The 26,952-nt window shown below is 49.1% G+C and overlaps 1 protein-coding gene across 4 annotated transcripts in view; it reads right to left on the bottom strand.

The window, feature by feature from the left end:
* Positions 1–6,142: 6,142 nt before the first annotated feature.
* The window catches only part of LOC120908546 (latrophilin Cirl), an 88,760-nt gene continuing 67,950 nt past the window's right edge, over positions 6,143–26,952 (bottom strand). For 3 of the 4 annotated variants that reach the window (XM_040319687.1, XM_040319688.1, XM_040319690.1), the window contains exons 5-6: positions 9,575–13,791; positions 9,033–9,396 (exon numbers count right to left, since the gene is read on the bottom strand). In XM_040319687.1, coding sequence (XP_040175621.1) covers positions 9,145–9,396; positions 9,575–13,060 — 3,738 coding nt within the window. In that variant the 5' untranslated portion in view covers positions 13,061–13,791 and the 3' untranslated portion in view covers positions 9,033–9,144. Of the gene's footprint in view, positions 7,727–9,032; positions 9,397–9,574; positions 13,792–26,952 lie in introns of those variants that run through there. The other variant, XM_040319691.1, reaches the window with a different exon arrangement.

The raw sequence follows: 26,952 nt of genomic DNA, 5'->3' as shown, positions 1-26,952 counted from the left end.
CAGCACCCCCTGCACCACGCCTTTGTGACATGCCGCTTCTTTCGCTTTCGGCTGGATCTTACCAAGATGATTGAGGCTTTTCTTTGTTTCATTGCTCCTGCCTTGTCCCATCCCACGGTGTGCGCCGTGGAAGATTCCTTTTTTCTTCGTTTTTATTTATCTTTATCCTCCCCACCTTCCAACGTTTTCCCTTATTTTATTCTCTTGGCCAAGTTTTGGTTAGCTGTCTGTGTTGGGGTTTTTGCTTACTTTCAGCCAACACCTCGGTTCCGCATCAACTCGATTGCTTTCAATCATTCATCTAAAGCTTCTGTTGGGGTTTTTTTTAGGGTTGTTGTTTGGTGTTGGAAGCGGTTAAGCGATAAAGTGGAGGAGAAGAAAGTGAAAAAGAAAATTTTGATCGACTTTTGGTGCTGAAGCGTGTTAAGACGCCAGGGAGCAGCGAACGCGTGAAAGTGTTGCCCATTTCACTTTTATTTAGGGAAAATAGAAATAAAGTGTTACGGGAAGAATGAACAAAAAACAAAGAAAAAAGGATAACACAAAACGATGGGGATACGGGATGTGGCGTTAATGAAAAACGTTTTTTGTTTTGTTTGATCTGTTCCGGGATTGCAAATTCATTGAAAACGAAAAGAAAAATAAACCATCAAGCAAACGGCTATTGGGTGTTGCTTTTCTACGTTTATACGTTTGCTTATCCTTCGATTACGAAATTTTCCCAAAGTGTATTTGGGATTTAACAGTCGAAAGCGAGTCGTGCAGCAAAGAAATTCACAAGGGGAAAGTTAACATTCCATATCCTGCACGCACTCCGTTTAGCGCTGAAGAATTGGTTTCTGTTCAAACCTAACCGTAACTAGGACCTTAGATGCCAAGTGTTGCCGGATTGATATCCTCGTGTGGAGCATTTTTTTCACGAAGGGAGTCGCGAGATTTATTTAGCAGTAGTTCCCCATCTCTTTCACCCAAACCAGGGGCATATAGACACGTCGAAACGATCTAGTTCGACACCGTAAAATTATGGCTCTATTATCGGCAAATGATAACCGTAAAGCCGATGGTACTAATGCGAATTTCCAGCCAGGCAGAAGAGGCGAGGCACTGTACCCTCACGAGATAGAGATTTAACCAACCATAAAGTGTATTGTGTGGAAGGATGGGGAGTCCTTTGCTGAACGAATGATGGGTATCGCAACAAAAAAAAAACGCTGCACATATCAATCATACGGTTCATTTCATGTTGCCTGCCTGTATACTAATCCGTAACCTTTTCAATGCTCCGCTTCCCTGCTTCTCCGTTGATGATGATGCTTCCGAGAAGTTTGGCGAATAGATTGATCGGTCGAACGGTAGGAATTATGGGCTCGGTGATCCTTTTTGGCGGAGTAAAGCTTTTCATGATCTATGATGTGCATGGTTTTGTGAACAAAATATGCATAATTTGCATTTTTGAATGGCCGATTGATTAAGAACGTCTTGATTGAACGCTACTGAGTGTTTGAATTGAAATTGAATTTAATTTAAAATATTCAATAATAGAAAACAAATCCTGCATTAGTAAAACATAGTTCATTTGCCATAGCGATACTTAGCTGACGATATTAAAGGTTAACTAATGGGATGGAGTGACAGTGAATGTGAAATTATTAGTTTGGTGTGTAAAGCTCTTCATGTTAGGACCGTTGCTATTTATTTTATTTGTGAATGATCATAATTTGTTAATGTATGTTGACGATATAAGAATTTGTTATGTAATTCGTGTGCCATCGTACTGCATTGAGCTCCAGAAGCTAATATATAGGTTTTATGAATGGTGTGAAACCAATTGTCTGTCTATCTCCGTGAACAAATGTACCGTAATGTCCTTCAATCATTTGAAAAATCCCATCCATTATATTTATATACTATTAGATGCTGACCTGGAACGATAATTTATCATCCGTGATCTAGAAGTTATGCTTGACACTAAACTTGATTTCGACGTCGATTACCAGACTATTATTAATAAAGCACGCAAAATTTTAGGCTTTGTTAATCGCCAGTCTAAAACTATAGAGGATATTCATTGCCTTAAGTCACTGTACTTGTCATTTCTCCAGTCAGTACTGGAGTATTGTTCTGTTTTATGGTGACCTTACTCGATCTGGATTAAGAAACTAGAATCCGTAAAAAAATGTATTTGTCGAACCCTAATTAACACACCATAGCACGATGCTCCTTATGGCATACGGTGCATAATGATAATATTCGATATTCAACCTCTCATACATCGCCGTATGGTTGCTCAGAGTGTATTTGTTACAAAAATGCTAACACACAATATCGACGCTGTAGATCTGTTAGCACGATTGAGTATAAATACTCCAGCTAGCATTCTCAGACACTATGAACTCTTAAGTATCGACCGTAGAAGGCGACTGTATAGCTACAACGAACCTTTGATGTATATTTTTCGCAGTTTTAACTCGTCCTATTCATGATTTGATTATAATATTTCGATCGATACGTATAAAAATCACCTATTGGCTTTATTTAACACTCTTGACTCCCCAATTAATGTTAAGTAGCACATAGTATTGAGATAGTTGGTTTAAGTTGCTTAGACTACAGTGAAGCCCATGGAAATATTTTACTAAATAAAAAAATATTTTTATGTTTACTTTGAGAGATGAAGTCTAAAACAGCATTTCATGCTCGCTCGATGGACTAAACGAAACTCATCCTCAAATTGTCGCAAAGATCAACAATTAGTAACAGAACATAATTAACTTTGAAATGGAGCATATCACAGATGCTTTGGCTGGATAGCAATTCAGCTAGTCAGTTATTAAAAATAATCTTTATACATCTAATTTATGAAAAGTATTCTTCTTCGATGCATTTTTCAATTGAGAATTAAAACATCTTTAGCTTAAACATCCGCATATGTTACATTAAGTATGTTACACTGTCTGAACTTCGGATGCCGTTAGGCATACCAATCCTCCTAGCATAAATGCAACACCACTAAAAAAAGAAAAAAAAATTACGCCAAAATATATCTACAACACGCCACAAACACCGATTGACGTTCGATTAATCCGATAACCATTTCGTGTAACATTTACAATTCAATTCCCATTCAAAGACGCACCCGGCGCATTTGCATTGGCGGCGAAAACTTTTCCCTCCGGGTTTCGCATGATACATACCCCCCACCCCGAGAGGGGGCGGTTTGCCAGGACCTAGGGACGATCAGCAACAATCGGCTTACGGTTGCCGGAAAGGCGAGAAAGAAAATAATATTTCCAACGAGCAACAATAAGAGCAACAACAAACCCGACGCTTTTCAGGCGCGAGAGCGCGTGTAGCATATTTTCTGCGCTCTGCGTGGGCACAAATCCGAGCCAAATCTTGCGTCTCACCACTCGAAGCGCAAAAAGCCAAATCCTAGTCTAGGTCTCGCCAGACCAGACGGTGTAAGCGGGGCGAGAAAGGGATTGTGGAAAAGAAAATAGAATGCGAACCGACCGAAACCGGTTGCTGCTTATCCGATCTATTGATGTTTCAATTATGGAAAAAGACGATTTCGGTCCACTCGTCGTTGCCTTACTTTATGTGCGCCACCCACCCCGCCACCTGACCCCAAAACGATTCGGGCACGAATCGACCAAATGCTTCAGTCCTCCGGTTTCACCAAAACCATTTTTCCTAGAGGGACCGATTACAGACCGTAGTAGTAGTGGTGTTTCCAGGGGTAAAAAGCGATTTGGTTGATACACCATGTATTTGTCCACCAGTTGACCTACTGGTAAGGGATGCGACGATTTTTTTACCCCATTGCGCAGTGTTTCATTCATGCTCAAATGTCCTGATGCTGTTGCTTGCAGTAATTTGACGATCGAACGCCAACAAAAAAATGGGAGCAATTTTTGCTCCACCATTTTCACCTGTGTACCGGTGTAGTTTACAAGGCAAAGACAAGGGGCTGTAGGGTTAACACACACACACACAAAGCTCACAGCGTCCGAAACACAATCCTTCAACAACTAACAATTCGCAATGGTAGCTCACCGGTTCATCTGAACGAAAAAAAAACAACCTCTCGACGATTGTTACCATTGTCCTCTGTGCGCAAGGATCGACCCGGACTGCAACGAAGAGAAACAATGTGAAAACAGAAAGGAAAATGGATGGTGTTCGATTTTCTTGGAGGGAAAATCTTGAACCCCCAAAAAACACCGGAAGCAGCGGCAAAACGGAAAAGCGGACCCGGCGGTGGTGACCGATGTCGATTATCGGTCGACTCATAATAACCGGAAAAATGTTGCCACGTTACCCGAAATCATGAAGGTGACGGAGAGGGGAGTGGGTGTACGCCGAAGGCATTCCCCATCCCTTCCCTTCACAATCTCTCCCCCCGATTCGGGAAAGCACCATAACATAGCTGTGCGAATTGTGCGAACAAATTGGACATCGATTCCGGATTTCTTTCCGACCCGGGCGGGGGAAAATTTCGTAGGGGACGTTTCGACCGAAGCGATGGAGCGTGGTATTTTTATTTTCATTCCATTCGGACGATCTCGACCGCTTAAACGGCGTCTAGTGCCTTTTCTCTTTCTTGGTTTTCTGTGGCGGTGGCGCTACCCAATTCTACCCAAGCTGGTTACGTTTTTCTGGATGAACACGTCTTTACGATTTGGAAATAGTGTTTCGAGAGCAGGCACACGCCGTTTACCTTTTGCTTGCTGCGCTGCTTCCCACCCGACGTCCTTTTTTTTTGCCACACCAAAATTGAAGCCAATCCGATTTTGCCTTACTTAAGTGCCGCTGTTTGGTGCTGGTTTGAGTGGGTTGAAAGAGTCATAAAAAGAAGGCCGAAGGAACTTTTGTTCCGATTCCGCATTGACAACGGCTGTTACGGATGTGGTGTGTGTGAACGTCTACGCAAAGGTTTGCAGGTGTGTGTGTGTTTTTTTTGCTCCATGAGAATGCCAATTTCATATCCTTTGGTTCGATATCCGCCAGAGGTTAATCGGCGAATGTGAAAAATCGTTTCCCGACCTTTCCCCGAATGGTAGACACTTCCCTCCCACCACAGTACAGCGCGAGTTCACGGGAGAAAAGTTTTCCCGACAACAGTTGTGTTTTCTTTTTTTTTTCACATTTTGTAATCGTTCCAAATAACGACTTTGGTTTAGGGAATGTCAGAACACGCACAAAAACACAGTCCCAAAAGTTCTGCCTGCCACTGCATGATGTTCTTTCTTTTCTCTCCCGTTTCAGTTCAGGCACCCGGAAGTGGGTAAAATCGGGAAGCGTAGAACCAGCCGGACAGCAGCAGCAGCAGGAAACACCACCGCCAGGTCATTCACGAAAAGCCGTTAAGGAAAATAAAGCCTTTCCGAACGATTGACTTTTATGAAACATTTATAAATTGCTGCCATCGAGCGCGGGAGAGAAAAGGTGAACCTTTTCCGGGGCGCAGCAGTTGGAAACCTCCGAACGAAACACGGCAAACGGCAGCATGTGATAAAAAGCATCGGGGTAGCGCAGGTCACAGCACACTACTGCCTCCCCTGGTGGTGGCGGTGGCGAGTCTTCGAATGGCCCGTTCGGGTGTGTTCTGCGTGAATGAAAAACAGAATGTGTTAATGAGCTTTCCGCGGAACGGTGATTCCGTTCTGCCTCGCACGCGCGCATTTCCTCACCGCGCTAAATGACTCATCCGGAGAAATTGATCATTACCCGACGCCCGCTAACGCCGGCGAAGGGATTAATCTTCTGGTTTGGGAAGCGTAATACTTACCAGCGGTGCAAGGCATCTTGAAGTGGGGCAAAGTGGGAGGCATCAACACGGCTGGTGGTCTTCTGTCGGGGATAGACGGGGCACGACACATTCCCCGAGAAGCCTTCAGTCGTTGGTCCAAAAGCTACTCTTAACACAATCCAACGCGGATGCTGTGAACGGAAAATATCGATTTCTTTTCACTCATCGGACTTGCCCACCATTACGTTTAATCCACACAATCCTTATCCTTCCTGGGTTTTGTGGTGGCTTAAGGCTTTTCTTCTTGCGAAGCACAATTCTCAACGTCATTTTCTATATGCTCTTGATAACTATAACAATAAAACGAAAATGTCCATCAACAGTCAGTAGTTCATTTTTTAACCAGTTTTGTTTTATTACTTCCTTCCTAATTTCCTTCCATTTCTAGCTCTCTCTCACACACACACCCCTTTCCCGTCATGGTACGCGCTCTGTGGGAATGATAAAAAAGCGGGCATTTTAGAGATACCCCTCTTCCACATTCTCACCCTTCATCCTTACTCTGCTGCTGCTGAGAACGTTTGGAAAGCCTGTTCTACTCGTCTGCCGAACAATACGCGCTCAAACTGCGCTTGAATGTCGTGGTGTGTGTGTTTGTCTGTGAGAGAAAATCTTTGTATACATATTTGATGATTTCCGCGAGCGCGCAGGGTCTACAATCAAATCACACGGCGTGTGAGTAAACGGGATAGCCCTGTCACCTTTCATCCTGTGTGCCGTGCACCCTCTTCTTTCGCTAGCTTCTATTAAATAAAAGTCAATAATTAATGCGCACCGAGTCTTCGGTCCGGCCCCGTGGGTCATCGGGGTGCGCGAATAGGGATGGCGCGAGCGTAACGTTTGCGCGATCGAATGGAACACGTGGAAAGGTTTGCACATCCCTTGCATCCCATTCGTTCATTCTTGGTTTGGCTCCCTCTCTCCTACCCAGCGGCGGTGTGTTTGGTGAAGGGGTGGTACCGAAAAACAAAAGCGCGCTTGCGGCTGGTGGTGAGTGTACACTAACTAACAATTTTTATCATTTTACACCCTTCCCTTTCTCCTTCGCCTTCGTCTTTCCTAGTGGTTTGTGTTAAATAAAAACTAGATTCTTGTGGTACCGTCGCGATTTTACGAACGCTTACGATTAGTGTAGCTATACAACATTGTTTCATATGAACTGTTTTTTCTTCTTCTTCTTCTTCCGTTTTATACATTCAGCCACCAACACATATTGATTGATTGATTTCTATCACTCTCCTTTATCACCTCTGATTTTCCACGTTGTTTCACGCACTCCTTCCTCTCTTGGATGCTGGTCATTCGATAAACTTTTCTCGTTCCCTTTTCCCTGTTTAGTTTTTCTTTTCTTGTTATCCTATGTAACGAAACACTACCAATCATGCCTCACAGGTATTGAAGATGTAATAGTAGTTGTAGTAGTAGTAGTAGAATGGTATTGCTTCCTTGCATGCGAGACATCGATGGAAATCCACAAATGACTTCATTCTCCCTCATTTCTTTGCTTTAAATGATTCCTATTTGCAGCAGTATGTTTTGCATTGTTTTTACTTGCTTTAAATATGTTCCTATTATGTTTGTGGTCGCCGGAGACACACACACACAATCACATACACCTAATACACATCATACTATCGCGTCTGCTTTCTAAATTCCTATTCACTGTATGTGCGCACAGGAGCGGATGCACCTTGTGTCCTGCCGCTCGCATTGGCATAGTAAATAGATTTATTTACATTGTATTTCTGTGAGAATGCTTGAATTGATTTGTGTTTGTGTGTTTTTTGTTCTTTAAAATACTAACGCAGCGTGCAGTTTTGGGGGCAGAAATGAGACGTTCGCGTAGTCCAAGGCAGATTTTAGTTCCGCTGGTGGCTATCGTTACTTCCCTTCTCCACGGAGTAGACCCCATCACTATAAATGCGTGGTGCATGGTAGGGAACACAGCATGAAACAGACACAAAACAAGGTTCACCTTTATTTTTAAAACAATATTTTGTGCAATATTACAAACTATTTTGTTAAATTAAACAGCACACTATACAAAAAACAGAAAGGAATGGGCGTTCAGATAAATGAGTGCGATAAACAATCAAACGCTGCGGGAGAGTATTGCACAATGGCAAACAGTGGAGTTTAAGGTGCGAAATCAATTTAGAATGGATGTTAACCTGACTAAAGCTTATAAATAATACACACACACACACTCATTTCAATCCATATATAAATCCTACAAAGCTTTATAACACACGTACCGCACGGAGATTGCTTCTATACTATGCCGATTGTATAACACATGAAACACTAAACAACAATTAAATTAGGAAATGCTACATGTGTTCAAAAAGAAAAAGTAAAACATTGCTATCCTTACATATAAAAACTCAAATTACATATTCATACACGTGATCACACCACGCCAGTGATCGCATAAAACAAAACGGGCGGTGTGAAACGGAACTAAAGTAACGCCAACGGAAAGTGCCATAAAACGCAATCAACAACAACAACAACAACAACAACAGTAGTACAACACAACAACAACAACAACACATAAGACTGATTGCTTTTTCAAACAAACAAGAATTCATACCGATCGCGATCCACATACCGGTGTGTCAATGGGGAGAGCATCGTTGTTGTCGTCGTCGTCCGTCGTCGCCATCATTTCCTTCGTTAGTTGCCTTACCGGCCCGTTCTCTCTCTCTCTGTCTCGGTCCATGTCGGCTGATAACACGGCCCTTTAACCTTTCAAACCGCTTTAAAAGCGAATGCAGGAATACGCTTGCGTGCACTGCAGTGATTGTGGCGACGATCGGTTCAAAGGTTTCGCTTGCTCGGGATCGGTACGGAGGAATGATCGGACGGTGGTGAGACAGAACCGCCCGGGTGCAGATGCTGGTGCAGATGGTGATGCAGATGGTGATGGTGGTGATGGTGCAGCAGCGGCACACTCGCACTCGCGCTCGACGACGCGGACGAGGTGATTGTGCCGGCCGTACCGACACTCACGCTGCCACCCGCATTCGCACCACCGGCAGCAACGACTAGCAAACCCGAGGAAGCGCTGCTACCAATACTGCCCTGGTGATGGTGCAGGTGTAGCTGGTTGCCGGGCGAACCGGCACCATTGGCCATCCCCGCACCACCATCGCCGATCTCACCGCTCAGATTGTACGCAACCATCTCGGCGGCGGTAGTACTTCCGCTGCTGCTGCGATCGCTTCCGCTGCTGTCCATGCTGCCACCACCGCCACCCCTTCCTCTGCCCGCTGGCGATGTCTGCTGGGAGGTGGGCTGCGCGATCGTCGTGATCAGCGAGGTGGACGCGATTAGAGATGATGCTGATGGTGATGATGGGCCGCCATCACCGCCGAACCCTTGTAGGAGGATGGTGCCAGCGGTGGCTGCGGCAGCTTGCGGTTGGTGGTGGAGGTGGTGGCGGTGGTGGTGCTGTTGCTGCTGAAGGAGGACTGCTGCAGATGGTGCGTTGGCTGATGGTGCAGGTTGTTGGTGCTGCTGGTGCTGCTGTTGCTGCTGCTGCTGGTGCTGCTGCTGCTGTTGTTGTTGTGCGTGATGATTGGCTGCGCGTAATAGATTGATTTGATTATTATTCGTGCGATAGGAGGGGAAAGGTTTGGCCAGCGCATCGTCACCGCCCTTGCCCGCACCGGTGAGCAGGAGGGCGGCGGCGGCGGCGGCACTGTTGTTAGTGCTATTGTTGCTACTGCTACTAATATTACTAGGGAAGTTGACATTTACATTGTTGTTCAGCCGGGCGAGATGATGGCCGGGATGGTGATGGTCGTACCCGCTGCCCGGCGGTGAGGGCGAACAGTTGCCGCCCCCGATTCCACCGCCGCCGTTCAGATTGTTGAAGGTGGTCGTTACCAGGTTGTTGCTGTTGACGTGATGATGATTGCCACCACCGGCCAGATTGTTCGGATGGTGATTGTGCAGGTTGTTGTTTGCCGGGTGCGGCTGCTGCGACTGCTGCTGCTGATGGTGGAAGTCGTCCGCAACCAGCAGATGGTGGCCGGTGCCCGGCGGTGGCAGATGATGATGCACCATGTGATGATGGTGGTGGCCCGCCGTCGCGACGGTCGGATGATGCAGATCCACGCCCGCATTGTTGCTACCGCCATGATGGTGATGATGCAGTCGACCCGCAACCGTGCCGTGATGTGCGGAGATGGACAGCCCGGCAGGATCCCGATCGATGGGCCCTCCGCGCAGACCGGCAGCACCCGCCTCGGGCCCACCGTTGCGCAGCTTGGCAAGCACCGAGCTGTAGCAGAGCTTGCGCGCGAACAGAGCGATCACCACTACGGCGACCAGTACGGCGATGCCGATGTAGAGCAGCAAACTGTCATCCAGATGGGACAGCAACGACAGCTGCGTCTCGTTGTCCACCGCATCCACGAGCAGCGCAAAGTTCGTCAAATGGTTGCACATGCACACCGTGTGCGTGCTGTTCGTGTACTCCACGTGGCAGCCGTCCTCCGACCACGCATGGTCAATGTAGTTCCAGAATACGCACGTCGGGTTGGACACGTTTTTGGTGCGCAGATGCCGCAGAACCATGCGGATCGGTTGCGAAAGTTGAATGTGCCGACCCTTGCCGAGGCTGGCGGAAATCACCTTGCTGTTGAGCAATCGCAAACGCGGCACCACCGTGACACCCGCGTCGGACGGCGAGCCCGCATCGCTGCTGCGTGTGCCCGCACCGCCACCGGCGGACGATCCAAAGGTGCCATCGTTTGCGCCCAGCCCGGCAACGTTGGCCGATGCGATGCCATCCGTGTCCAGGTGCCGGTGCTGGCTCGGCTCAACCCGTCCGGACGATGGCCCTGCGCCACCGGAACCATGCTGCTGTTGCTGAATGTTGCTGAACTGTGGGCGCAATATCTGCTCGAGCCGATCGAACGCCACGAACACGATACGCACCAGGCCGCCCTCGCTGTTCTCGATCAGGGCCGCCTTCGGTAGCTCGATCTGATCGCTGCTGACCTGCCACCGCTCGGTGGACGAGTCGGGAAACAGCTCCGTGCTCTTGCCAAAGTTGCGCGTCTCGAGCACGCGTATCGAGAGCAGAATGTTCTTCACCTTCTGCACGACGTGCTTTTCGCGCAGTATCGTGTCGGCCAGCAGGAACGCGTTGTCCTCCAGCCCGGTCAGCAGCGAGGTGGCGACCCGCATCTGATCCTCCACGCTCAGATCCAGCCAGCTGGCGTGCTGCGACTGGTCGAGCAGGTTGCTCCCGGTTTTGACCACACTGTTCAGCAGCTCGAACACGAGTGCCTCCCGCTGCCGCTGGTCCGGTATTGTCTCGATGTCGTAGTGCATCTTTTGCGACATCGTCTGGATGATTTTGGTCGCGACGAGCATGTCGCCGCCGTACAGCGTCTTGCTGCTCGTCACCTGCGCCAGATCGTTCGCGATCGAGATGAGCGACGAATCGGGCTGCTGCACGCGCACCTCGAGATTGTTCAGCCACAGACTGCGGCACTGCGTTAGGTCCGGCCGGTAGGCGTACCAGGTAGCGGCACCGACCATCGATTGCTTATCGCTAAGGGCAACACTGTTGCTACTAAAACTAATATCACCATGGCTACCACTATCGTCCGCTGGCGGTGCGTTAATGCCGCCCGCGCCTCCCGCCGACTGCTGCTGTGCGGCCTGGATCTGCAGCATCTGCTGGTGTTCCTGCTGCAGATGGACGCGCTGCTCGGGCGTTAGCGAAGCGACCGCCACGCACCGCCACTTGGCGATGCCGGTCGCACCGCCCGGACACGGCTGCACGTTCACCTCGCCCACGCGCGTCACATTCCAGAACAGGTTGCGGGCGGTGCTCGGTCCGCACGCGTGGCTAATGTCAATCTGCACGCTGCCCCCGCCATTGACGCTCGTCGGCGTACCGGCGGGGTCCAGCTTCCGGACGCCGGGTGGTGCTGCTGCACCGGATAATACTGCCGTTTGGGTCGGGAACAGGTCGGCACCATCGTCATCGTCTTCCTCCTTCTGCAGGCCGCCGCCTCCGGACGTTCCGGCTGTACCGGCCTCCACACCACCGTACGGAGTCCTCGGCCCGAGTGGCTCCACCGGATCGCCACCCTTCTTCCGGTCGGTGATCGTCTTGATGATGGCCAGATCGTCATTGACGCTCTTGTTCTCGAACCCCTTGTTCCGGAAGGTGGTCGGTGATTGACTGGTTTTGGTACCGACGTTCCCGCCGCCTGCCCCGGGGCGTAACGTGACGGCCGGTGTTGACAGGGCTGGCGTAACGGCTGCCACGACGGCCACTTCGCCACCACCACCCCCTAAATCGGTGGTTAGATTGAGCCGGCTCAGTACCGGACTGCGCACGGTGGACGTACTCCACACGATCGGCTGGGACGTCTTGAGCCACGGCGGGCTCGGCCGGTTCGTGGTGGTGGAGGACTGCGCCGCCGACACGCACTGGTAGTGTGCCTCGAGATATTTGTGCGTGCCCGGGCACGGATCGCCGAACATGCTGGTCGACGCTAGCACGGAGCAGTTCTGCTTCTGGGCACACTTCGAGTGCAGCACCCGCAGGCTCTTGGGCGACATACAGTTGACGCTCCAGTCCACGTTACCGTGATCGTTGCAGATGGTGATCGAAAAGCGACCGTAGTTCGCCCGTATTAGATTGATCAGATCGCCCGGTTCACACTCGATCATGAGCGTTTTCCCTTCGCATGCGTACGCCGTTTCGTACTTGGGCGAACCGGCGATTGCTGCGGGAAGCAGAACCGCTAGCAGGAAGATGGCACCGGTGATAAGGGCTTGTCGCCACTGGGGGATGGTGAGTGGGCTCCGGTACGCCATCGCTTTTCGGCGGCACCGGCTGCGTGTACACTGATTGTCACGCCAATCGGTGGGCGGTCGCCAAGAGCTGGCGGGCGCACAGTTTACATTTCGGACCGAACGGCCGCCCTCCGCTGCATCGTTGCCTACAAAGCAACTGTCGTGGTTACTCCACCGCTGTGACGGCTCTTCCGTCCCTCTCAGTGGATCGCAGGTGTTTAACGGTCGCAGCGGATGTGGATATTCACCCGCAGCGAGTCTAAGGATACTCCGTTCTCGATCGCTTCCGGCAATGCACGACGTCTCATTACTGCCGGCATTCGATTGCTTTCTTCTCTTCTCATTTCGCTGCCGCTGCCTTCGCTGCAGGTGTGGCAATTCTTTCCTTCTGTTCAGCTCGATGCGTTCATACAAATCCATCGTCTAGTCTGGTAATGTAACCTCTGCCTGTGGAGGTTGTTACCGCGTTTCAATTCGTATCGTCAAGGAAGGCTTTCTTCCTTTTTTTTGTTGTGTTTGATGATTGGCAATCTTCCACCTCACACGCGCTCGATTGTATTAGTCGTTTGGGCGTCAAAATTAGCCTACCAAACACTGCTGGCTGTGATGAATGTGCTGTCCGGCGAGACGGTCCCGTGCACTCATTGCCTGTTGATGCATTGCACAGCACGCCATGCACGGCGTAGCAAATGGTTGGCTGTAACGTGGCGCACAATGGCTGCTTGCACGCCGCGTGTGCCGTCCTCTGGCGGCACCACTACTGCCCTAATAGTGCGCGGTGTCGGTGATTGTACGGCCGTCGTAATTGCGGTGCCTTTTGACTTGATCGCACCCGCCAGCGCCGTACTGCTGCTGCTGCTGCTTCTGCTGCTGATCGACACAGTCACGACACTGACGACGGGCAGCACAATAATGATGCTTCTGATGATGATGATGATGATGATGACTCTGGCGGTGGTAAGTGTTTCCTCTTGCCGGCTGGTGCGGTTGCAGTTGCAGTAGGCCGCCTCCGGAAGATCCCGCTCCTTTGTGGTGTTGCTGTTGCTGTTCGTCCAATTGCTGCTGCGCCGAAGGTACGAGCTGCATCATGCTTCTATGGCAGCAGGCGGCAGACTTTCCTCGTGTGCTCTTCTCCAACTGTGTGTGCTGGACTGTAGGACGGCGTGTGTGTGTGTGTGTCCCGTATACGTGTGCCAGCAGTTGGCGGTGGATCCATTCCGAAAGGCGAAACAAGGGAGAAAGAATGAGAGAATGAAAAAATTAAAAATATTTTATTAAATCGTGACCAATCAATATCACACAATTTTCCCGTGTCCCCTCACCCGGTGTGCTCTCTCGCTCTCTCTCTTTCCAGCACCCTATGCACCAGAGTTGACCCAAACGGTCGTAACGGCCTTTCGGTCTCCAGAGTGAGCTTCTCCTCCCTCCTCGGGGGGTTTTCGGGCGGTTTCGGTCGGTTTGCTTTTGAGGTCTTCCCGCTGGTTAAAAACAAAAAAAACCGCAAGCGAGGCGCATGATCTTTGGGGCGGATGTGTTTCACTATCGCCGCTACCATAAACATATTTATATATGTGTTTCTCCTCTACCGCGGGATGGCGGGAAAGAGGTTGCATTTCCATCTTTTTTTTTTAGGGATAAGTTTCTTGTATTACTGCTGCGCGGCACGGTTAAATGCATCGAAACCGAGCACTCTCGATCATGCGCTAAGTAGGATGGACCGAAACGAAATGAAAGAACGAATGGGGCGAACTTTGGGGGCCACTTTCGACAGCTGGCGGTGGGGGGGCTGGGGATTTCTTCCTCACGATCTTCGATCGATTCAATCTACAACACTTCCCGATGCAGCTCTCTCAGCGCAGGATGATGGGGGCAAGAGAGGGTAAACCGCAAAAAAGCCAGCACATTCCAAAAGCTTAACCCGAAAGTGAGATATTTATACCCTCTGCGGGCAGCGGCTTCGCTGCCTCCCTAGAAGCCATCCCTCCCTTCCCGCCGAAGCTCCAATCCAATGTCGCCCGGATTCCACCCCTTTGTAGGCTGGAAGCGGGGAGTACGAGTGGAGCAAAAGAAAACTCGCAGCGCACTCGAGTAATTTCCTCGAGACGATCGGCATTTTGGCTGTTTTTTTGTGAAGCAGCGAAGATCCTACCATCATTACCGATGGCGAACGAAGTTCCCTGCTGTCCCTTCGGTGGCGGTGGTGGCCACGCCGCCTTCCACCGAGAGGGGCACGGCACACGGCACCGGGGCTAATTGATACGTAAATTGCACGACTAATCGCTTTGCAATTGTTTCTTCGCTCAGAACCAGCTATGCGGCGATGCTGGGGTGCGTTTGCGTTCGCATACCCCGAAGGACCCACAGAGAAGAGAGAGAGAGAGAGAGAGAGAGAGAGAGAGAGAGAAAGAGAGAGAGAGATAGAGATTTTGCAGTATTGATGTTACTTTTTTGCTCGTGTCTTTTTGTTTTATGTAGTGTCGATACTTGTGTCTGGAGCGTTTTTGTCGGGTTGTTTTTCAGTTACAGTTGCTTAAGTTGCCACGAATCTCCGCTTGTAGGCCTGTTTTCATGTTTATTAGCCTTCTTTTCCCTCCCCCGAGCCTGCTCAGCTTCTCTGCACAGCAGACGCAGGGGCACGACTGTCTTTCGGAAGGAAAGTCTTGGCTCACGACTGCAACAACCCCACGAACTGTGGGGCTGATGCGATCGATTTGTCACCGCACCGCAGAGGAACGCATTTGGTACTTTAAAAAAGGCTAAAGCCCGCGGTTTTTTTTGCTGCTGGCCCACTATCGGAATTACAGATTTCTTTGCCGCTACAAAACGTTCACCGCTGTCGGTTGATTTGCGGAATGGTCAAGGTCCCGGGTGCGAGCGTGAGACACAGAACCAAACGAACACTCCCGCGCGTCCCGGTGCGTTGCTGTAAGAAGCAGGAATGAAAGGTAGCGTATTGTTTTTAAGTGCTTAAGAGCACCTTTTCAGCGCTTAAGCTTGGTATGGCTTCTATAAAAGCTTCAGTGCGGCGGTTTGGTGTGGGGATAATCCTTGTCCAGTTTAGTATCGGAACGCTTCTTTAATGGTCGCGAACCTTTAGGAAACGGCCCCACCACTTGCCCATTCTCGTCATAAACTAGCCAACATTTAGTGCGTCCTGTTTTTTACTGCCATTTACCATCTAAACGGGCGTCGCTTTACACAAATCCGAACGACTAGCTAGAAGATTGACCAAAGCCCAGCCACAAAGCCCATTCAAAGGCGAATGAAAATAAATGCATTTAAGGATTTTGCAAGCCTCTCTTGTTGCCCGCGTCGGTGCTAGGAGCGCCCATAATGACACACAAAAACATGGACAGAAACACGCAAACCTGTTACGGGTCGCGAGCGGATCATCATACCACCGGTCCGCGTCACCAGCGGATTTTGCGTTCGATTCCGGAGTGTGGAGGTTGCAGTGTAATAAGCGAGTACGGTGGTGTGCCCCGAGAGTGTCAGCCGTGCCCGGCCGTACTGGCCGAGCCGCGGTCGAGGTTTAAGGCAGTCGTGTGTAAAGTCGCATAATTTATGTACTTAAGCGTTAATACCTCGCGGGTTCGAAACGCGCCCGCCCCGCGTTGCGACGTCGACCCGGATTACATGGTACTTAAGGCGGCACACAGCCAATGTACCGATCCCAATCGTTTGCAGCGCTGGTGACGAAGACGTTCGATACTTTTCACCAACGGAGGTGAGCAAGCGCGATCGGGCTACGATCGCGGATGGCAGACACGGGCAAGCTGCTTTAAACGACTACGACTCTTCCGCGACGAAGGGGCGCGGTGTGGATTTGTGTATATTACAACAACAAAAAAAAAAGGCTTGAAGGAAAAATATGTGTGTTTAATATCGCTAAATCGACACCACGTCCAAAAACGGCAATCTCTGCCCTCACTCATTCGTCCGGGGCGGTACGGTACTTTAATGGGCAGCGTATGAGAAAGGCAAGCAATCGGTCTGTGGCGTACAAAAAGTAAGAAATATGGTCCGGTACAGTAATGGGGATAAGTAGAAATTATATAAAATTTACCCATTGGCTCACAGATCATGGTACACAACGAGGGACTGGTTTGATCACTTCCGCTCCACACGCACTCCACTCTTGCAATTGTCCAATCGATGGAGTGACATTTTCTCCCCCAATCGAAGCCTGGCAATCAAGCATCCTGTCACACGATACACAGTACGTGCGCGATTTCGATCCGCGCCCGCGACTCAACACACGACGGATTTGTCTCCGGAGACGGTGGTGGTTCAGGGGTTTCTCTCGAATGTATCGATACCGTAACGTTTCTTTAACGAACGGTTCCCAGGAGATTAGCTAGCAAAGTAGGTGTTGTTGTTTTTATTTATTCACATTTATTCCTTCGTGCGAAAGGACGTCCGTCATCGTCGCAGAATTAAAAGGCAAAAAAGAATTTAGTTTTGTGAAATGGATTGTTTAATTTTATAGGGCAGGAAAAACCTATACCGCATTAAATCAAGCCACATTTTCCAATTAGTAACTGTATCATACTTAAAAGCTATTCTCTAGCTTGCACATTCCTGTCGGCGCAAACTGCGATAATTTCACTCGAAACCCGCTGGCTTGCGCGGGATAGTGCGAGAAATGCTGCGTCGACCGGTCAAACGCACTCTGCGCAAACGCCGAGCCTACATCGCAGCAGCAAAGCCACAAAAACCTGAATCCTGAAGCGCATTTAAGCAATCGACCTGATGCTTCAGGCCAGTGCAGCGTCGTCATCATCATCATCGTCCTCCTCGTCCGCGCTGGAGGACGCGAGCAATCTTTCGCGAGCGGATGGCCTTTTTTGCTGATGAGACACAGCCGGATCGGCGATACAGGGAACTAGGGCTTACGCGCAGAGCTTCTGGGGAATAACTGTGGCCTGCCATGGTGCGGGACAGAGGCAGCAGCGCGGTTTAGCGCGAAGCCAATCATTATAAGCCCATCACCGGGTACGCAAGCGCGCCAGCAAACACCACATTTGCAACACTTTGCGGTCGGGTCTGCTTGCCAATGCTCGGCCAATGTTCGCAAAGGGTGTTCAGGGAAAAAGAAACACCGAAGAAGGGACAGATTCATGGTTCGAGCAGCGAGGGGAGAGGCAGGCAAAAAAAAACACGGTCCCATCATTAATAGTGGCGTAAACGACACCGCCCGACATGCCAACATACCAACACCTCTTCCTAGTCCCACCTTTTAGGTCTAGTCTGGGCTGTGCCGGAGGGCGCTTAAAGCCGGTTCGCATGATCGCCAGGTTGGCTTAAATTTACTGAACAAGGGAGGCTTTTTCTTCCCTACATTTCCGACACTAGTTGAAAGTTCTGATGCGGATAATATGAAAAAAATGTATCAATAAGATACAGAAGTGCAGTAAGATGAGGACAGTCATTCATTTCGTTTACATTTAATTTACATTAATTTACAATTCATTATTTGTAGAGCTTTCGTCGTCTGACACAATCACATTAAATTTTATATGTTTGATGTTTTTTTTGTATGACTCCAGTATGGAAACATATTTACAAAACAAATAAACAAATAGAAAAATAAAGACGTAAAGAAATAGTAAATAATAAAAGAAAGTTGCGTGATTTTTGGGAGTATTTTTTGTAATTAATATACTTAAGTATTGTTTAATCATTTGCGGCAGCGAGCTAATACAGCGACAAATCAGAAACAATAAAAAATAAAATACCCAAGACCAATATTGTATTGCCTGTTGAGTTCATTAGCGTTCGGTTTTTGCTCCGTTCCCAACGCTGCATTTGCTGCGAGGTAAAATGCACATGTGGACTACTCTCCGACTGGTAACCATAATTAATTCCATGCTTAGTTCAACCAGTTATGTAAATGGTTCTTCGCAGTCGCTACGAGAACGAAATTCCACTTCAAAACCTCCATCTAATGGGGCCCCGCTGTAAAGACCAGTACTCTCTTCCTCCGGTAGTCCTCCCCCAAAGGGCATCCGCCGGGACAGTGTGTGGCGAAAATCTGCAACCCTACCGTACTACGCAATCACTCAAAACATGCTCCCGTACACCCCGGGTAAGTGTGACGCGCGCACACAACACTTTTCCAGCGTTCGCGAACACGCTCGGCCAGCTTTTGACACAGCGGCATAAAACAACCGATCGGCCCAAGAGGGGCGGGCAACGAAGGGAAGAGAGAGGGAGTCTCCCTTCGCAGCGCACAAAAGGAAATCCGATCTGATGGCGATTAGAGCGCCACGAAGCGACGAAACAAGAATTGGACGTCGATTGGAACGTGAAATGCAGGCTCCGCTGTTGTTGCTGCCTTTAACAATCCCCCCGCTTCCTTCTCCCCCCCACCCTCCCCTATCACTCTCCCATCACCCAGTCGCCACACAAATGCAGCTCACGCAGTGTGGCGGAGAAGCTGATGCTGTCGATTGTGTGCCCCGTTACGCAACGGCAGCAGTAACGGCTACCAGCCAGCAGCAGACCGGCCCAGTAGTGCTGCTGCCCCGAAGCTGTTCGTGCATTACGCAGGGATACGTGTGTGCGCCACGCCGTGTGTACCATCGCCCTCCCTTGCCCTTCCTGTCACGATCCAATAATGCTATGTTGCATGCACAGTTCCGATGCTGCGTGCAGCGAGATAGAAGGATGGCTCAGCAGCAGCAGCAGGATGAGCGCTCTCGAAAACGTTGTCGACATCCGTCGCTTCACTACAGGCAGGGGGGGATGGAGTTTGGCGTATGTCACGGCATGTACACGGCGGCTCTTTTGGCTTTTGGTGCGCTGGAAAACTAACATACGCGACGCCTAAATATGATTTAGCCCTTTTTCGCTCACAGCCACATGAAATCGACCGACCGACCGGTCATGAAAGCCATTAGACGCGTGAGATTCGCGGCATTTAGACGAGCAAAAGGTTAAAAGCGGGCGGCACACAAGCCTTCACACGCTGCAGGAAACAGTGTGCAATAGTTGGCCAACAGCGGGGCGGTGGAAGAGAGTGGTATATTATGATGATCCTACTCGGGGGCTGCTAGAGTGCATTTGCTGAAACCTATCATTTCGTGCACACCCCGCTGCCCGTGCGGTTACATGCGATTTGCATTTGGGAAAGGGCTGGAGCGGTACGATGGATAGGGGCCAGCCTTGGCCAATATGTGGCAGTAATGAAATTACTAAATACAAATTATCTGCTCACAGCACACACACACACATACTAATACAGGGAACGATGCTGGAGGTCCATGGGAAAAGTGGAAGCGTTTTGGGAGAAAAACACACACCTTCTGTCGACATAATGTCCGCAGACTAGGCATGCAATTACTACATTGTAGCGGCATGAAATGAAATCCCTTTCTTTTGTTATTTCACACACGCACTACACACACACACACAGACAGAAACACAAATCTCCCTAGAGGTTAGTAATCGGTCCTGCACTCGCACTCAGGGTGGTGGGGAGACTCGTGACACACACACCATTTGGTCCAAACCGCATATCTTGCCTGTCAGGGCAAAAGTCCTTTAAAATTTCTGTGCGCATTCCCGTGCCGGCCACAAATTATGGCTCCCGTGGGAAAACGGTTGGCAGAAAATGGCGAAGAAAGTGGCGTTGTGCAGACACTGTGCAATGTGCGTGCGTTGATGGTGGAGCGCGGGGGACCTGTAGTAGTTCCTGATTGTTTAGCATATCTCCTGCCGCGCGGCTGTACTATGTTGTGGGACCTTTCTGGCGTGTAAATGCTTCTGAAGCCGAAGGGGTAGAAGTAGTGCCAAAGCGCAAGCGGCGTGTACACACCCACCGTGCCGTAAGGATGCACAGAATATTCCCACTGGACGCACCGGAGACGAAATTAACCGGAAATGGAAATTTTATTCTACGTAAAACAAACCGCGCAAGTCAGTCGAAGAAATCTGTGTAAATCTGTCGCGTGCGAAATGCGGAAACGCTAGCGAATGTGTCCCGAGGGGGTCTTAAGTCTTATTTGGGCACACAGAATGAAACGACTGTCACCTGGGCGCGCCAGAGCAAAGGTACGCACAAATTTAACGTGAATGTTTTCTTGTTGCAGAGAGCCACTATCAAGTAATTTCCAGCTAACGGTGCCGTAATGAAAATGAAAACCTGTTTTAATGCTTGTAAGAAATGGCTTGGGATTTTTTCATCTTGATATGTTATTTCTAAGTTCGCAAACATTGCATTGGACATTTGAATACAATTAGACTTTGTTGTTTTTTTTATTTTGTTACCTTTTCTATGCAGGAATATCCAAACTAAAGTTGCAACATAAAGGTGCAACATTTGTATACACATTCTAGCGGGAAAAAGCGGCCAGTCACCGATGGCGATTAAATTCCGCACATTCAAACACCATTGCACCCCAAAAACAGTCTCTCCATCACCAACAGATTTTGAGGCAACTTTGTGTTCAGTCACCGAATCACCGAAAAAAAGCGAAGGAAACCTGAAAACAGCTATCCGACAAAAGAGAACGACTCTTCATGGTACACCAGAGTCAGTGGGAAAATGTTATCACCTTGTTTACGACCCAAACGGCGTATGGTTTTGGGCAGATGGATCATCGCATTACATATACGTGGGGACGACTGCCGGTTCGACCAACCTTTTCGATGACCAACGTTTCGGCAACAATGTAAGCCACAGAGTGAATCCGCAGAACGGCCCACCTCAAAAGGGAGGTGCTTGAACCGTAACACACAGCATCCTCAAAATCGCGGAGGCATGTAATACACACAGCGTGTGGATGTGCGCATCTGATGAGTGTTTTATTTTGCCACACCGTTTGCTGGCAGGCAAAATGTACAACAAGACCCACCACTCCGCCTTTCCCCTTTAAACTGTCCAACCGTCAACGGTTATCACCAGACGAAGGCACGACAACGGCCACCCGATTTACGAAGGGATGTCAATGCGTCATTGCTAACTACACCAAATCCCCCCAGCAGCAGCAGTAGCAGCAACATCTGGCGGCATGGCAGCACACAAAAAGGCGCCGTGTTTTTTGCTCTGGTGCTTAATCGAGCCCGCGCGACACTCCGCACCAGCACGACAACCCGTCGAAAGATAGATACAGCCAATGGTTAAAAGCTTTCCAAGCGCCGTATCAACTGTTCGCCTAGGTTCGCCTACTTACCAGCACCAGCCGTTGACATTCGCCGTCATGAGAAGTGTCAACATTTTGCCTAGCATGCTCAACCACACTGTTGGGGCGGTTGGCTTTTAGGGGTCCTTTCCCGAGCCGAGCAAACGAGCGATCGCGCGGGCGCACGCCCCAACTCTCCCGAGGCGCTGCTCTTGAGACAAATCGCTTCGAGATGGACAAGCGAAGATAAGCACCAAGCGCACCTCAGCGCGCAAAGCACTTCTCTTCCTTCCCTGGTGTCGTGTTGTGGTAGAGTTTTGAAGGCTCACCGAACGGGGTTTTCCCAAGCATGTTTCTAAAGACACACACGCGCTCAAGCAACCAATCTGACATTGTCGCAACAGTGAAATCCAAGGAGAAGGACCGATGCTTAATGTTGAAGATGGGGCTAATGTGCAATCCACCACTAGCAGAAGGGCACCACCAGCGGCGGATCAGACTATCAGTTGCAGTTCTGCCATTGTAAACGCTCTGGCCTGTACCCAGGACGATGGGCAGATATCGTTGGCGGAATGTATCTCGTCTCGAAATAGAGTTGAACGATGCACAAAACAGGTCCAGCACCAGCTCTATAACAAGCTAACAGCAGTGATGCAGCGCGAGAAGCGCAAATAAGTCAAATCGTAACCTAAACAGGTTCGGACCCATCATAAGCGGCAACCAGGTAGGTAGGTTGGCTGCAAATGCACCACCAGCTAGTCCCAAAGTCCCACTGCGGGTGTCAAGCCGAGCATGCAAAGTAACCGAATATCTCTTCAATCGTTCCTCAGCACGCCTTACAACCAACACTTTGTGTGTGTGTGTGTGTATGTGTAGAAACCATCCAAAGTTCGTTGGCTGTGGGGATAGTGAGCTGTTATTTATACGCTGGCTCCATTCGACGAAGCGCCATCGACCGCAAGGCAAGCTGAAAGAGAAACCCTTTTAGCCTCCCTGGAGCGCAAAACGACAGAAGCTGGAAGGGGGGATACGTCGACGAAAACAAAAGTTGCCACAAAATGCCCATTTTTGCTCGAAATTGCAGGTGACTGCACAGAGATTGCTGGACGAGCAGGAGGACGTGACCGGGCACCGTGGGGATGCTACGAACTGTTTAGGTAAGCAGAGCCCTCGGTTGAGTTCTCGGGAAGAAGGCAGTGCTCACAGCAAATGCTTACTCCCGGAGGGCGCCCGGTTCTCGACCACGGTGACCGCGGGAACGTGAACGAGAATGTCAAGAAAATGAGTAATAGTACACCCCTGTCCTACCGCCGCTTTAGTGGCCGGCACCGGGTACTGTGTAACCGTTCAACCGTTGTGCGTTGCAGCGCTCTCGCAGAACGTTACAAATGTCCACAATTGGAAAGGAACCATCATGTTTTACCTCTCGCTGAAGTTTCGTCTGGTTGCGACAGGTATAAAGCTATGGAGATTAATTTGAAGAATGACATTCCATTCGTTGCGGTTGACGAGCGCGCCTGGCTGCGGTTCTATAGTGCAGTCTCTCATTAGAACGTGTACCTTTGCAGAACAGAGCAAAACCCCCGGCATACCGGAAGTTAAATTAATGCATTATGAGGGTTTTCACTGGGTGGGTGCGCCCCTGTGTTGTAGGAGATATTCGGAACAGGAACTCTGGGCAGTAAATTATTTCAAACATCTAATCCTACTTTGCGCCGTGTTTGCAAAAGTTTAGACGAACCCAGGTCATTTCCATTTCCGAGTCTCCTGAACACAACAATGCATCCTGCTGATAGGTTTTTGTTATCGCTTCTCCAAAACGGTACACTGCAAGCAATTTACTGTTGAAACTATCCAACCGTTTGCTACGATGTCCCTCATGCGATCGGAGCCATGCAGCTAGCAGGTATTTCAAAAAGGTTCACCATCAGCTCCAAAAATGGTCCCATTCTCTTTGGTCACTATTTGAAGCTAGATGAAAGGAAAGAGAGAAATATTTCTAGATGCTTGAGGGAAAATTGAAAACCAAATGCACGATTAATGGTACACTTCCGGTGATGATGATGCCTTCCGAACAACAGTAAATTGGCACCCAGGCGTTGCACCCGGTGACCGGCTCGGTTTGAATAGCATGATAGAAGCGTTTGGAAGCCGCTGCATCGGAATGCAAAAAAAGGCAAATACCAATTGGTTTGAAATTCTTCTTCAAAGAAGACAAACGACATCAAGGTGCCCAAGAGCACAGTTTTGGTTAGTGCATAAGGTCTGCCTCACTCAAAGGATCAGGAGGGTAGTAGCGCACTCTGTACCCAAAAGTTCCCGAAACACAAATTCCAAAACCAACCAACCAACAAAACGGTTCATTCGCCCAGTTGATTGTCATTCCGGTGTACGCGTGTACGTGGCGGGTATGACGATGGGAGTGGTAATGAAGACTCCCTGCCGGCGTGTGATTGCGAGAGCCGGTTCTGCCACAACGGGACACACGAGACGAGAGATGCTCGTTAAGCAAAGCAGCGCATATCATATATCCGCACGTATCGAAGGCAAGATACATTTCCTGCAATTACCGTCTCCCATGGTGGATATGTGGCGAACAGATAAGCGGGTACGGTAAGCGGGCATGACATCAGCAACAACGGGACATAAGCACACCCCCGGCAGGACATCAGGACACCTTTAAGCGGTCGCCACACACCAGTGTCCAGTGCCTTGAGAGGCGATGGAAAAACAGTGCTGTTCTGGCCATCGCACATCGTTCTCTCGTCCGGTCAATCTCGATGTTTATCGCACCGATGATATTCAACGGATAATACCGACAGACCGGGTGCCTGGTATGTCTGACTAGTAGGTGAAACTATGCTTTCAACAACTTGCTAACAGGTTATACGAATAGAGCATCAACTCCAATACTGCATTGAAAACATGCTGGGGGCAGTGTACAGAAGGTCACCCCACATTCCCTGCTCACTAATGCTCACATATGAGCTGCATAACTTTGAGTAATAAAATATTGTCCCAACACTTTCACCAATCATCTCGGGAAATGAACATTACAATGGATCATGTGCAGCGGATGGACGAAGGTTTTATAAAACCTCTCGCCCAGAATAGTTATTAATTCGACAAACTACACCGAACGTCGTCCGAGAGCACACCAGGCGAGGTAGTAGCAGCAGCTTCCAGTGGCCTCAACTTTTGTTTCCCAGTCTGCGGCAATGCTCATATACTTCTCGCCTCCAAACAGTCTCCGTTCAAAGACTTGAACGTAAAATTCATAACCAAAGAGCCACTTTTTGGACAACGTTGGATCGTATCGCCGTAGGCCACTGTACAGGAAATTCGTCGGTTCGTCGTCCATCACTGTTCGCTTCCGCTTGAGTCAAATACCAATGCAAGGACGAACTCTTCATTGTCTAACCATCCTCATAAAAGAGCTCGAGACGGCGGATTGCGCCCCGGCATTAGGGTGAATCGGCCGGTGAAATATACTCTCATCACCATCATCATCATAATCATTAAAAAGTCCCACCCGCTCCGGTTTCCACCACGAGTACGGGAGCGACAACAATGCGCCGGCTTTGTTATCCCGACGACGTACGGCGGCAGGGGACCGTCGTAACATCATTTGGAAAAGCATAAAAAAGTTCCATTTTCCCCAGAACCTAACGAAGGGCGAGTGCGCAACAAAACTCTGAGCGTATCCGTATCCGAGACACTGTGTGTGCTACTGGATGAAAGTACACTAACAAACAGAAAACCCGGACTTACGCCAGATTCAAGAGCACCTAAAGTGTAAGCCACTGAAATTGGAGGGCGAACGCGGGGAGCCTAGCAACATCGATGACATGGTGAAAGCGGCAGAAGTCGTAGTAAATTAAAAATTTAAAAAAGAAAAACTAACAAAAGCGCTCGTACGTTGAAGGGACGGCACACTGGCGCTATAACTTTCCAAACTGTCCGACAATTGAAATAAAAAATCACTCCCTTCATAAGCCATAGTTTTCCCATCACAAATACACACACACACACACATAGAGCTAAAGGGCACCAGAATCAGAAGAGGCAATGTTGGCCATGGAGTCTGTGTTGTCGGATGAGTGCAGTTTTTCCTACGCTAGAATGAACCACAAGGCAACAAAAAAGGATATTAAATGGGAAACCGGAGCGAGATCTGGGTGGGGGCTCGGACCTACAGTTTCAAATATGTTTGTGTGAGTGTGCGAAAAGGAGAGAAAAGTAGGGTGACGGCCATATCCGAAAAGTAAATCTTAATCCCGGGTGAGATTTAACACATACCGCATTACCTTCTCCCTGTGTTTGGAGGCGTGCCGACCGGAAATCCCTCTGCATTGGCCATATTATTTCATGTTCATTTTCGGTATTTGCAGTAAATATTAGCAGAAATAATAACCCCTTCGAGTGTGTGGTTCGTTTGTGGGTTTGCTCGCCGAAGCCCAAAAGCCAGCACTCGGGAAAGAGGCAACCAGAAGAGGGGCATAGTTCGTCCTGTTGGTTGTGGGAAAGGGTTGCTGTGGCATTGTGTTTGTCTTGCTCTAGCTTAATCCGTTCCTTGAACGACCAGCAGCACCCAAGCACCCAAATGTGGATTTACATGAAAACCGAAGCTCTAAAAGCTGGGTGGTGGGATGTATTGTAGCGGTGAAGGCAATCGATTGTTGCAAAAAATATATATGAAAAAACGCCTACAAATAAAAGGGGACACAAAAATTCAACCGTTCATGTACACTATGAGAAATCGGTAGGAAGAATGATGCTCGATATGACAGAACCGAAAACAAAAAACAAACAACACCGACAGAAAATCCGCAAAAGCGTCGAGAGTTTTAAGCGCAATGATGGATTCCAGCCCCGCTCCCCACCTTTTTGCGTTCCCGCAACCGGGTGTGATCCGGATTCCGCGTTGTATCCGTTTTTTTCCTCTGATGACACCATTTTCAATTTTCTTTTTCATTTCATTTTCGTTTCGTTTCAATCTACACCATCGCAGGCAGCTCCTGTCCTGTCTTTGTACAGGGCCACCACTCTCACTGGGTTACACTTCACCAGAGTCTTGTTTGCGTCCTTACGATCGTGCTGATTTCGACGCTTGAAATTGAGCCCTAAAAACCCAATATTTCATCTCACAAGGCACACCCAGCAGCACCACAAACGATTGCCGAGCAC

The sequence above is a fragment of the Anopheles arabiensis genome, chromosome 2, assembly GCF_016920715.1.
Source record: "Anopheles arabiensis isolate DONGOLA chromosome 2, AaraD3, whole genome shotgun sequence".
In the NCBI taxonomy this organism is placed as follows: domain Eukaryota; kingdom Metazoa; phylum Arthropoda; class Insecta; order Diptera; family Culicidae; genus Anopheles; species Anopheles arabiensis.
Note: the sequence above shows the minus strand (reverse complement) of the source record. Positions and strands in the feature narration are given on the sequence as shown.